This window comes from Gigantopelta aegis, chromosome 8 (genome assembly GCF_016097555.1).
Source record: "Gigantopelta aegis isolate Gae_Host chromosome 8, Gae_host_genome, whole genome shotgun sequence".
Lineage (NCBI taxonomy): Eukaryota > Metazoa > Mollusca > Gastropoda > Neomphalida > Peltospiridae > Gigantopelta > Gigantopelta aegis.
The window spans coordinates 61094100-61108517 of NC_054706.1; the positions used below are offsets into that span (position 1 = coordinate 61094100).

Consider the following 14418-nt stretch of genomic DNA (forward strand, 5'->3'; position numbering starts at 1 on the left):
TCTCTCTCGCTCTCTTTAATTTTATGTATTCTCCTCCTCTCCTCTCTCTCTCTCTCTCTCTCATTCATCTCTCGGCTCTCCTCTCTCTCTCTCTCTCTCTCTCTCTCTCTCTCGCTCTCTCTCCTCTCTCCTCTCTCTCTCTCTCTCTCTCTCTCTCTCTCTCTCTCTCTCTCTCTCTCTCTCTCTCTCTCTCTCTCTCTCTCTCTCTCTCTCTCTCTCTCTCTCTCTATCTATATATATATATATATATATATCCCCCTCTCTCTTTCTCTCACCCCCTCTCAATCTTTATTCTCCATCCCCAGGAACCATTTATTTATCTATTTTCTAGGTGTCTTCGTGTCCTGTCAGACTTCCAAGTTGTTAACACTGATAATTTCCACGGCATTCCAGCGCCTGCCGTCACCGCTTACCCACCCGCCTCGCGCCTCCCCATGGCTGCCCGACTCGTTTCGGCTGAGTAATGACGTTAAATGGATCCGTCGGTGGTAGGTAGTTACAAGTTCCTGATTACATTTCCAGAAGCTTCGAACAAATACTCTCAAAGCCGCCAGACTGATAGTGATTGTAGTTTACGAGTGGGAAGCGTCTGTCTAGTGCTACATATAGGTGCAGAATCAACCCCAACTGTCGCAATCTTCTCGGAATGGAAAGGGATGGAATATTTGTTTAATGATACTCCAGAATATTCGTTCCCCCTCTTCACTCCCACTCTCTTTCTGCCTCCCCCCTCTTAATGTCATAGGATCGATCGCCTTAGATGGACATGTATTATGTTCCAGTCCCTACAACTGTCTCTCTGAAATTCTCTCTCCCTCCCCCCCTCTCTCTCTCTCCTCTCTCTCTCCTCTCTCTCTCTCTCTCTCTCTCTCTCTCTCTCTCTCTCTCTCTCTCTCTCTCCTCTCTCTCCTCTACCCATATCGCCCCATTTACCATAGTTTAACACCCAATAGCCGATGTATTTTTCGTGTTGGAGTGTCGTTAAACATTCATTCATTCATTCATTCATTCATATCACCCCTTTCTCTCCCACTCACTCCCCCCTCTCTATCTATCTCATTCTCTGTCTCATCATCTCTCGCTCTGTTTCTCTCTCGCTCGCTCTGCCCCGTCCCCTCTTTCTGTCTCTTGCTTTCTCTGTCTCTCTTTTTTCTCTCTCTTTCTCTCTATCTCTATTCATCATGTCTCTTTCCAACTGTCTCTAGGAATTGTTTTGTTTTATTGACACCACATCAGGCTGTTCAAGTCGTGATGAGTGAGTGAGAACTCTACTTACGTGCCCATATACCACGAAAGTTTCATTCATCCATCCATTCATCCATCCATCCATTCATAAACACAAAGTACTTCGGCTGACGGAGAATAGTGAGAGCATATTTTAAAAGTTCTATTTACAGAAGCCGAGCTTGACATCTGCATTACATAAACAGTCTGAAAGCCAAACATTTCCATAGATCTCATAGACATATGGTCTCTCGTCGATGCTTATTGACATGCACTTGACGCATTTACAAACTCGACGCACATAAACATTCCATGTACATGGATAATTTAAGAACCTGACGAACACAGAAACTCCTGTATACAGAAAATTTATTCTTATAAATATGAAACTCGAGATATATGGAAAGACAATGTAGGTAAACATTTGACGTAAACAAAAACACAGCGCATTATAAAAACCTTTAAGAAATTAGGCAACATTTTATATTTGGCTTTTAATCATACGGGAAATTTGCAAATTCAATCGCACTAATACCAACCCTCGCCCGCTATCAAACCTGGTCGGGCTGCTTGTACTACATGTACCTTGCACATGCCAGCACAAAACCCCCAAACATTTTCCTGTCCTGGACGGAAGAGCCGGTGAAAGTCGACACCTGCACCCATGACAGGCGTGTGCTACAACAGCTTGTTTTGAATGTGCACGTTAAAACCTATGACCTGACCTATAAAAATCTGACACATATAGCTATTAGACGCATATTTAAATTCGACGCATATGAATACAGAGGTTCGATGATAATACATAATCGATAGATAGAGAATCTCGGTTTATGTAAAACCTCAATGCAACTGCATACAGAAACGTGAATCATATAGAAATTCGAATAACCATGAATCTGACGCATATAGAACACTGATGTATATAGAAACACGATGCATATGGAAATTCGACGCATATTGAAATTTACGAAATTATGAATTCGTAGCTTAAAATATTCCTAGGTGGACCCATTGGGATTATATAACCAATGAGCCACCATAAATGTATTAGCACAAATTATTTTGTATAACAACACCACTAAAGCACATTGATTTATTAATCATCGGCTATTGGATGCAAATATTTGGTAATTCTGACATATAGTCTTAGAGAAAACCCGTTACATGTTTCAATTACTTTTAAGGGATCTCACAGACATGATGGCACATACCACGGCCTTTGATATACAATATAGTCCAGGTGCATTTGCTGAAACGAGAAATAGCCCAACAGGCCCACCAATGGGGATCGATCCCACACATCAAGCGAGCGCTTTACCGCTGTGCTACGTCCCGCAATCTAAATGTATGAAATGTCTTGCTATGTGCTATTCTCTGGGGATAAATCGACAGCGGGTTTTATCCTTAACACATTACGTCAAATGTCTCATTTACTATTAATCGATACCTAAATAGAGCAACACATACCACGACATTTAATGTATCAATCGCAGATCACCGAGAAGGGAAATAATTAACCATACGAAATACCAACACTCTAACCAAGGAACTACATCCCTCTCATTTTAAAGCATTGACCGACTGAATGAATGAAGCTATACATACGCACGAAAAGTATCAGATTGTCATTATAATGACGAACAGTACACGCGGAACGAAATTGTGAGGTTTTTTTTATTTTAAGCAAAAGTAAAAAAAGAAAAAGAAAAAGAGGCAGGTGTAATATGGAACTTCCACTGACAACATGACGTTAAAATTCCAGCTATTTCAAGAGTTCTTCTGAACGCAGCAGTTCCTTCTTTATTTATAGAGTCCTTAATATGGCCTGGGTACAGAGTAAATTGGTATCTGAGTTAAAAAATATCTGCTGAAGGTTGAGATAGTGAAGTGTTCATCAACAGACAGTTTCTCCTTACAAGTAGAAAAACGTCTTTGACGATCTAACGAAAACATCTTTGACGATCTAACGAAAACGTCTTGTATCGCCATTTAATTTTGTGTTTCGTTAGTCGATCTGGTTCCATTTTGGATCTGTTTTTAATATAAACCAGATCTTTCTAAAAACAAAATAATTCACACTGATTATTGAATCGTTTCTAAAATACCGGGTACACCAGAGGACAAAGGGAAAAGAAAATGAGTCATTCTATGTTTAATATTTGAATCATGTATACTCCTCCCCCCACAACTCCCCCCCCCACAAAAACACAGAAGAGGGGGTACGCACAAACCCCCCCCCCCCCCCCCAAAAAAAAAAAACCTCCAAAAAACCCCCCACAAACCCAAAGCGACCAATCAAAACAAAATCACAGTCATTACATATATATTCAGTGTTCTATATTATGTTCTGAATCATTCAAATAAAAAAAAACACAATTCACGCTCTGAAGTTGAAACCGTTATCAATTATATATTCCGCTTTGGATCGTTTTTAAAATAACCAATATAAAAAAAAACCCCAACAAATCAATGATTCTTCTAGGTTTTGAATGTGAACCGTTTCTAAGATACAGAACATAAAAAGAAAGAAGAAATCCAGTTATGCTATGTTCTGCATTTATAACACAGGGCAAGCCAAAATAAAATTATGTTAAAAAATACACCAAAATCAAACGAAAATCACAGTTCTTTATTCTTCAAAAAACCGAAAAAAGATACTATATTCTCTGTTTCTAAACATACCAACTAAAAATGTAAAATCAATCACATTTATTCTCTTAATATAGACTTATATAATCCCAGATACATGATACATATTTTAAAATAACGCTATTTTTCTGGAATCATTTTGATTCCGTGAGTAATGAATCTAGCCTTTCAGATATTTCATCTGATAAATACTTTCGTTGAATTTTTCTAAGGACATTGCCTGGATATAAATAGCTCACCGCTCGTTAATCACCTATCAGTCTCGGGAAGAACTAATGATGCCGTGACAGATAAAATGAACAGCGCAAGAAATTACCGAAAACCAGTCTCTTTTTGATGGAATTAATCTGAGTTTCACCCAGTCGAACAAATGTACTTAAGAAATATATTAAAGCAGCAATCTCGATAATTAAATTAGTATTATATTACCTTTTTTTGTTTTTAATTTTATAACTGTTTATTTTTTCTTGACCATTCCCTTGTTGACAAATATCAACCCATGCAAGGGGAGAAGACATGGGTTGTTACAGTAATTTTATATACAATTTATACACACATAATGTAGTTACTACTTTATAGGCAGACTTAATTAAAATAATATATTCACAAGGACCTGGATTTTAACAAGTATCTAGAGTAAATGAAAGTATATAATGATATGTGAAAATGAAAGTGAGAGAGAGAGAGAGAGAGAGAGAGAGAGAGAGAGAGAGAGAGAGAGAGAGAGAGAGAGAGAGAGAGGAGAGAGAGAGAGAGAGCGAGAGAGAGAGAGAGAGAAGGAGGATAGAAGAAAAACAAATATGCACACACATACACACACACGCGCGTGTTTTGATTATGTACATATTTATCATTATTTATAACAACATTTCAGTGGTCTGTAAAAAGAAGTAGGATATACAATAGGCATACAGATATGAAGGTGTTTTACTTTACATCAATTTCACGTGACCTGTTTGGGCTGATGAAAACAAATGAATGAACAAAAGTAATTTTAAGATTATATATCAAATAGAGAATGGTACATTGCCCACTTGGTAACGAATTTATTAAAGCAGTTTTTACTGTAGTGAATATGTTTCTCAATCAGGTATCTTTGTTTAACTTCGTTTTGGAAATGAGTAATGTTTAACTGTACATTTTGCACTTTGCATTTATATATAAAATATTTAGCTAACAATAATAATAAATCAAAAATATTATCTGTTTTAGTATTACTTTTACATCCAAATATAACAAGTTCAAATGATAGATTTTAATAACCAATTCAAAAAATTGTTCCAAAAAAACTGAACAACTTTACATTCCCAAAATAGATGTTCTATAGATTCTCGCATTTCATGACAAAAAGTACACATTTCACTGTCGATAAGTTTTAGTTTATAAGCAAACGTGTTGATAGTCAGTATTCTGTGTAATATTCTGTATTGGAACCATCTTAATTTTATTTCTTGAGTGGTTATAAATGGCTTTAAATAGATAACAGACCAGTTTAGGTTGGAAGTGAAAAAATATTACATTTAGAAGAGATCCTCTTTATTGGCTTTCTTCCCGTGAATTTCTCGCTCCAGCCAGTGCACCACGACTGGTACATCAAAGGCCGTGGTGTGTGCTATCCTGTCTATGAGATGATGCATACAAAAGATCCCTTGCTGCTAATCGGAAATAGTAGCCCATGAAGTGGCAATAGCGGGTTTCCTCTCTCAATATATGTGTGGTCCGACGCCATATAACCGTAAATAAAATGTGTTGAGTGCGTCGTTAATTTAAACATTTCCTTCCTTTTTCCCGTGACACACCATTCTGAAGGAAGGAAGGAAGGCTGTTTTATTACACGCATTTTAATTACGGTTAAATGGCGTCGGACATGTGGTTAAGGACCACATACATATAATGAAAAAAGCTCAATCAAAAAGCAACAACAGATAATGAGAGAGAAAACCCACTTCCGCAGCAAGGGATATTTTGTATGCAGCATCCCACAGATAGGATAGTACATACCACGGCCTTTGTTACATCAGCTGCGGAGCACTGGATGAAACTAGAAATAGCCCAACTGACGTGGATCGATCTTAGATCGACCGTGCATCAGACAAACGCTTTATCGCTGGACTACGTCTCGACCACGCCGCCATTCTGAATAACCTTTCAATGAAGGAAGGAAATGATTTATTAAACGACGCACTCAACACATTTTACTTACGGTTATATGTCGTCGGACATATGGTTAAGGACCACACAGACATTGAGGGAGAAAACCCGCTGTCGTAACCCTTTTCGATTAGCAGCAAGGGATCTTTTATATGCACCATCCCATAAGACAGGATAGCATATACCACGGCCTTTGATGTACCAGTCGTGATGCACTGGCTGAAGCGAGAAATAGCCAACCTTTCAGTGCGTTCCACTCTAGGTGATTTAGATATGTCTTCCCATACGTGAAAAATATGTACGAGAGTTTCACCAAAAAGATCAAAAATGTATGTAAAGGTTAAAAACACGTGAAACAATAAGATTTAGTTTCCTAATTTTGGTGAAAGTTTATATTTGGGCACCATTGCTCCAGAGACTAACTGCGACAAACTGTGTTAGTCATAGACGGTTTGGTCTCGTAAAGCATCGACTCTATAGCATTATATAATTACCAGCTCTCCGCGACTGGAATATCAAACGTGGTGGTATGCGCTGTCATGTATGTAGTAAAATGCTCATACAAGCTTACTTGCTTCGGTTTCCTCTTTCACATTAACCAATAACAGACGTTGTAGACGGAGTGCAACGTGCATAAATATTCAATACGTCATCATTATCGTCGTCTGTTTTGTCATCATCATAATTATCAACAACTGCATCATCATCATTACTACTTCTAGAAACCATCATGATCATTATTACCGTTATTACTGTCATAATTATTAATTACTATCATCATCGCAACAATCAGCGCAATAACTATCATCTTCAACACCATAGAAATAAGCATGATCTTAAAGTTTGTTTTCTTTAACGATACCACTAGAGCACACTGATTAATTAATCAATTTTAATTTATATGTACTTTTCCTACAGACAGGATATTACATACCACGGCGGTTGATATAGCAGTAGTGGTACACTGGCAGGAACAAGAAATAGCCCAATGGCCCACCGACGGGAATCGATCCTAGACTGACAACGTATAAAGCGAGCACTTTACCGTTGGGCTACGTCCCGACCATCATTACTATCATCATCATCCTAATGATCATCGCCATAACCGCCATCTACACCACCGTAAAAATAAGCATCGCAAAAAAAATTGTTTTGTTTAACGACACCACTAGAGCACATTGTTTAATTAATTATCGGCTATTGGATGTCTAACATTTGGTAATTCTGATATATAGTCTTCAGAGGAAACCTGCTACACTTTTCCATTAGCAGCAAGAGATCTTTTATACTAAAAGGCAAAAGTTATTGTGACATGGATTGTTTGGAGTAATAAATTTGTGAATGGATTTATGGATGTAAACCAGAGACAATGTGCATGAAACAGCTCGAAGAAATGCAACCAAACAGTTCTTGCAGCGATTGCATGCTTTGTGCAAGAAACATGGAATATTCGGGAGAAATCCTATCCAGTGTTCACCATAAAAGGCCAGCGTGACGTCGCACGTCAATTCAACGTCCACAGAAACGCCACATAGCACCTATGGCAACATATCAACAAAACAACCAGGTCAGGGACCGTCCCCGTAGCGGCCGACCACCCGTGAAAACCCCTCGCCAAGACACATGGCTGATCTTTCCTCAGATCTGGAATGACATTCCCAGGAACTTTCTCCAGCGTTTAGTGGCCTCAATAGGACGACGGTGCCAGGCCTGTATCAATGCTTACGGTGGACACACTCGCTACTGACTGTGTGAACTTCGCTCTGGACCCCTCTAGTGATGTGGCTCATTTGCATATGGCAGGTGCGCCCTTTTCATGGACTATTGCTCGTTTCCATACATTCGGACATTTCTCTTTCCATGTTATAACGTTTCATACACGGCAGTATAAACATGTCATCAATTATCTTTGTCTTTTGTGTGTCACAGTAACTTTTGCCTTTTAGTATATATGCATTTTCGCAAAGACAGGACATCATATAGCACAGTCGTTGGTATACTGATATACTAGTCGTGCGATACTGGCTGATAACCATCATCTATGATGCCAAAACGAATGCTGTTACTGTGGCGCAATCTAGACTATATAGGTTTTTACTATAAATATAGACATGGGAACAGCTTGTTTGGAAAAGAAAATTCAGACTACATTTTAGCACAAATATAATACTTTGATTTAATCTCTGCCGTATATTTCTGGTAGATGTGTGTTCATGTGTGAATATATGTATAATATATATGTGTATGAATTTAGGTATTTATGTATGTGGGTATCTGTATGAATATACTGTCATATATATGCGCAATTATGCACGAAGTAACTCTTTTCCTTCTTTCGTTCCTTATTTCTTTTCTTTTCTTTTCTTTTCTCTCGCTTTTTAAAAAATTTAAGCCAATGCCCTAGAAGAGTTTAAAGTAATATTTCTTCGTACTAGATATGTCTAAGTAATTACCTGTATACGTTGTTATTAATATATATATATATATATATATATATATATATATATATATATATATATATATATATATATACTATGTATTGTAGTGATTTAGGGATCCAACCTTAACACTACGTATTCATCTGGGACAATAAAGACTTTTTTTTTTAAATTAATAATAATAATAAAAATAAACAGGAACTAATTATGCAAGACTTTTTTAACAATGGATTTAATGAAATTGAAAATTTTATTTGTAAAGAAAAGCAAATAACTTAGACAACTAGGTCGAATCAATATTTCACAATTCAAACATAAAAAAATTGGGTTTTACAGATCAGAGAGTTCTAATGTTAAAGAGTTGGAGTTTGGAGATCGGTCAATAACAGAGCTATATTTAGCCGATATCGAACCTTACAACTCGGCAGGGTGTAGCTCAGTGGTACAAAAAACCTCGCTCGCCTGGTGTGCGATCGGTCTAGGATCGATTTCCGTCGATGGGCCTACTGGGAACCAGGCTCAAGTGTTAAACATTAAAAAAGAAAGAAACAAAGGATAAGAGACCAAATCAAAAGAAAATCTAAAAGCAACAGTTCCTTCATATTTATATATGCTACATGTATTTCTCACTGGTGTAACAAAGGCGGTGGTATATATTGTCCTGTCTATGGGAAGATTCATGTAAAAGATCCATTGCTGCTAATAAAAAAAAAGTAGCTCATGAAGTGGCGTCAGCAACATTTACTCTCTTATCACCGTTTCAATGTAGTCGTGAAACAAGGAAAAGAAAAACACACTGGAGCACACTGATTAATTAATCATCGGCCATTGGATGACAAACACTCCTAATGCAGCAAGGGATCTTTTATATGCACTTTCCAACATACAGGAAAGCACATACCACGGCCTTTGTCCAGTTGTGGTGCACTGGTTGGAACTAGGAAAAAACCCAATCAGCTGAATGGATCCACAGAGGTTGTTCGATCCTGTGACGCAAGCACCACAAGTGAGCACTCAGCCGACTGAGCTAAATCCCGTCCCAGTAGTCATCAATACAAATGCGTTTTAAAAGTTAGTTTTGTTTAACGGCACCACTAGAGCACATTTATTTATTAATCATCGCCTATTACATGCCAAACATACCACATACTAGACCTTTGATATATCAGTCACAGTACATTAACTGGAACGAAAAATAGCCGAATGGGCCCAACGACGGGGATCGATCCCAGACCGACCGCGCACCAGGAGAGCGCTATTGCGTCCCAAGATCTCTATAAGCATTTCGAGGATGGTAAAGAATTGTGGGTGTGTTTGTTTAGTAAATGGTGGGCCTCTTAATCTGTATCTGACGATAAAGTAACTAACCTGAGATTTCGGCTATTGTAAGATGATGTCGACCAACAAATACTTTTTACATATTAAATCTAAAATATTAGTGCTTGTATGTTAAACGTATTTCTAGTCTATTTTTGAAGGATATTTCACGGTGTTAACGTCAGAGACTCTTCTTTCACTCTGTTGTAACTTTATTCAAATGAGTTACAGGTTTATAAATTAACTAAACTTAGCGTCCATTTGTTTTACGAGTTAAAACTAGAGTCTGCACCTTTAACGTGGCATTATCAGAACTGACATTGCTCAGACTTTAACATGATAATTTATTTACTGCAAAATCATTACAGGACTTAATCGCAATCTTATTAATCCATTGTCCTTTCATCCTAAATCGTAGACGAGAATAACCAATCAAGTATAGAAATAGTTGCATTCTGCGAACAATATACCTTTGGCTATCTAGTGTACATGTATGCCTCGAAAACAGATACCTGCTCTTATCGTCTGCACGCCACGGCTTTCAATAAAAGGCGAAGCGTAACTCAATATCTAAAGAATGGATATATGTTTACCTTTAAGGTACCCCATTTGTCATTATTACCAAGCTATTTAAACGACAAAAAACAAAACAATTTGTGGCTAAATCGCAGTAAAAGGCTACGGAACACATTTATGCTTTAATGCGAAATTAATATCACATGTCTACCGATTGATTCATAACAGCACGCAAGGAAGAGACATTCAGAAAATAATATAGGCCTAGATCTATGAAGAAAAAAAACCCTGTTACTGTTAATATTTGATAGTGCCGTAGTGGCATGGTGAAAAGGCATATTAGCACCACCAGACATTCCTTGCCTGAAATCATTTTATAATTAAAGCAGGATTTTGGGAAGCATGTGTGTCGATCTCAAGTATTATTCAAAACGTCCTTTAGACTCTGTTTTGTACAGATACGAACTTATAATTAGTGGTTTTGTCGTTAAGATTTCTTGTCTGTTTTATCTCCTAGACGATCAATGAAACACAACATTTAAATAACGGCTCTAGACTTTTGTCTTTTGTTTTAACCCGCCCATCCCCCCCCCCCCCCCCCCCCCCCCCGAAAGCAGCAGCGCCACCACCACCACCACCACCACCAACAACAACAACAACACTCGATGCTTCTCTTAGGAAACCTTTTGTTAATGAGCACTTGACCTTCTTAACCGTCTTAACAGAAGTTTTATCTGAGGTACCAATTTACTCTCCACTCGAACCATATTGAGAAAAGAAAAGAAAAATGTTTTATTTATCAACGCACTCAACATATTTTTAATTACGGTTATACGGCGTTGAACATATGGTTAAGGAATATAATGACATAGAACATACGCTACTGCCACGTCACGGGCTACTCTTTTCGATCAGCAGCAAGGGATATTATATATGCACCATCCCAATACCAGGATAGTACATACCACGATCTTTGTAACACCTGTTGTGGAGCACTGGTTGGAACGAGAAATAGCCCAATGGGTCAGAGCATATTAACGGTTATGTAAATATGAAGACATTAGCCGCGTTCACACTAATATTTTCAGTCCGGACCTGGTACGAGCTAAATTTAGTCCGGACTAAAAAATTTAGTGTGAACGCGACTATTGTTGCTGTTAAAATTTCTTATAAATCATATCTTATATATCTTATCCTTTTTTTTTTCTTCTTTTAAAAAACCCCCAAACTTAAACCTGGTTCCCATAATATCTGTGACAAGTCGCAGACCGTCACTGATCGTCGCAGATCTGACGAATCTTATGTTAAAAATGATTCATTAAACATTAAACAAACATAGAATAAAGAAAAAAACTGATTTTCTTGATATTTAGCGATATTTTAGAAAAATGGTTCACACACAAAACCTCGAATTAATTGTGATTTTCGTAGATCTGTGACCTAATTAACAAAGCTCGCTTAGGCTCTTTTAAGCAACATCGCATCGTCTTTGCCAGTCATTCTGCCTTGCACTGTAAGATCTCAAACTTGCGAGTTTATTAAATAGGCCACTGGTTTATTTTAGAAGCGGTCCCTTAGCGAAACATATCGATCAATGAAACGCGAAATTTAAATGGCGATACAAGATATTTCTCTATAGTAAAAGCTGTCACTTGCTTCTTGTAAGAAACAGTTCTGTGTTTGTTGATGAACAGAAAGAAAGAAAGAAGTGTTTTATTTAACGACGCACTCAACACATTTTATTTACGGTTATATGGCGTCAGACATATGGTTAAGGACCACACAGATTTTGAGAGGAAACCAGCTGTAGCCACTACATGGGCTACTCTTTCCGATTAGCAGCAAGGGATCTTTTATTTGCGCTTACCACAGGCAGGATAGCACAAACCATGGCCTTTGTTGAACCAGTTATGGATCACTGGTCGGTGCAAGTGGTTTACATCTACCCATTGAGCCTTGGGGAGCACTCACTCAAGGTATGGAGTCTGTATCTGGATTAAAAATCCCATGCCTCGATTGGGATCCGAACCCAGTACCTACCAGTTTGTAGACCGATTGCCTAACCACGACGCCACCGAGGCCGGTAGTATTAAAGGATCGTTTATAGACACCTTTCCACAGACAGAACGTATCACAGCATTTGATATACCAGTTGTTGGACCAGTGGGAACGGAGGGGGGAGGGGGGACATGTTAAGAAAAACATGTTACGCAACCAGGGCCGGGATTTAGCTCAGTCAATTGAGTGCTCGCTTGAGATGCTTGCGTCGCAGGATCGAACCACCTCAGTGGATCCGTTTAACTGACTGGGTTTTTTTTCTCTCGTTCCAACCAGTGCGCCACAACTGGTCAAAGGCCGTGGTATGTGCTTTCCTGTCTGTGGGAAAGTGCATATAAAAGATCCCTTGCTGCATTAAGAAAATGTCGCGAGTCAGAATTACCAAACGTTTGAAATCCAATATACGAGGATTAATATATCAATGTGCTCTGGTGGTGTCGTTAAACAAAACAAACTTTACTTGTTTTTGTTTAGCAACCGGGACATACCTAATGTAGGGCATGAGGAGTCCCTCCCATCCGGAAATAAAAAAAATGCCTGGAGAAACCCTTCAACATCATGCCCCCTCCCCCCCCCCCCCCCCCCCCCCCACTTCCCTTTCGGTCCGTAGTTATATATACTAATGGAAAGAAATAAGGGATCACACAAAATATAGTTAAAAGAAAATAGTGACTACACCTATAAACCGAAACCAATACGAAAAGAGTTTAGCGTGCTACTGGCAGTGAATTTAATCGCAGGTAAAAACTTTGTATGAAATACAGACATTACTACACTAGTAGTGTATTAAATTCATTCTACAATTCTGTTATTCCGTTATAAAACATTTTCTTCCTTTTCTTCTTTCCATCGTTATATTAGGATAGGCTGTATTTTATCTTCAAAGCTGTGAAAACAGTATACAGTATGCGCCTTTTTCGGTTTTAATATCAGTATTACACGATTCTATTTTTAAATATGTGCAGTGCTCATTTTGTGTCTGCTAAATACACCTTACGTAATGCTCCCCCCCCCCCCCCTCAATTTATTGTACATATTGCGCAGTTTAATTACAGAATATAGTCGCATTTAAGCGAAGAAAATCTTTCAATATTGACCAGAGTAAAGTGGGATATCATGTTACAGATGGGATACCTAATATCGTGCGTAAACGTTTTTTTTTCACACTTACCATGCTACAGAAGTATTATTCTCCTAAGCCGAGTTCCAGAACAATGCAGCAATCAGACGACGCTAACTGTCCACCGACGAGAAATAGGCAAGCACCAATTAGCATTAGGACAGAGCTTCGGAACACGCAGACGTCGATTGTGCGTGAATCTGAAAACTGGTGAGAAGAGAGAGAAAAAAAACCTAAACAAAACAAATTCACAAAAAACACACAACTAATCCTATATTATCCAAACACAAACAGAAGGCTATTTTGCGCAACAGCACCAAATGTTTGAGAAATTCTCGACAATGTCTTCACGGAAGATCCCAGAAGTAAAGAAACACCACGCACAGAAACAAATATATATATATATATATATATATATATATATATATATTATGTCTTTTCGTCTTCAAGGCTTAATCCACGCACTTCATTAAAGGAAATACGAAAAGCATTTCTCTACAGGTCATTCCCATGTTAAGTTGAAACAGAGCGCGCTGTACACATTATGTACACACAGCACTAGAAAGTTCCGTCTGCATAGCTTCTCCTGTGAACAATCCCTCTCTCTCTTTCTCTCTCTCTCTCTCTCGAACTATACGTGTAGCGGTCTATTACTAGCGGTGAAAGCGTTCCGGGCTATTCTGTGCATCGCCCCTCTTTAAACGCAGACACACACACACACACGGAGAGATAAATACACACGTGGCTAGGAAGAAGGTACATGGGAATTAAGCCCCCGGAACCGAATCTTTATGAATCTCAGACTTGCTCCTTTCGGCAAGGTCCCCAACGGCTCTGTGTATATCGCAGTGATTCCAATATCTGAGACGGACTCCTCGGAAGATCAATACAGAATAGGCTACAAACTCTGGCCGGCGTCATCCGCACTATAAAGCTGATACA

The 14418-nt window shown here is 38.4% G+C and overlaps 1 protein-coding gene across 1 annotated transcript in view; it reads right to left on the reverse strand.

Annotated features, from left to right (window-relative positions):
* LOC121380108 (calmodulin-A-like) overlaps positions 1-14157 on the reverse strand; it is a 75749-nt gene extending 61592 nt beyond the window's left edge. Inside the window, exon 1 of the mRNA XM_041508880.1 lies at positions 13528-14157. Within this exon, the coding sequence (XP_041364814.1) occupies positions 13528-13530 (3 nt within the window). The 5' untranslated portion in view covers positions 13531-14157. The remainder of the gene's footprint in view (positions 1-13527) is intronic.
* Positions 14158-14418: the final 261 nt, after the last annotated feature.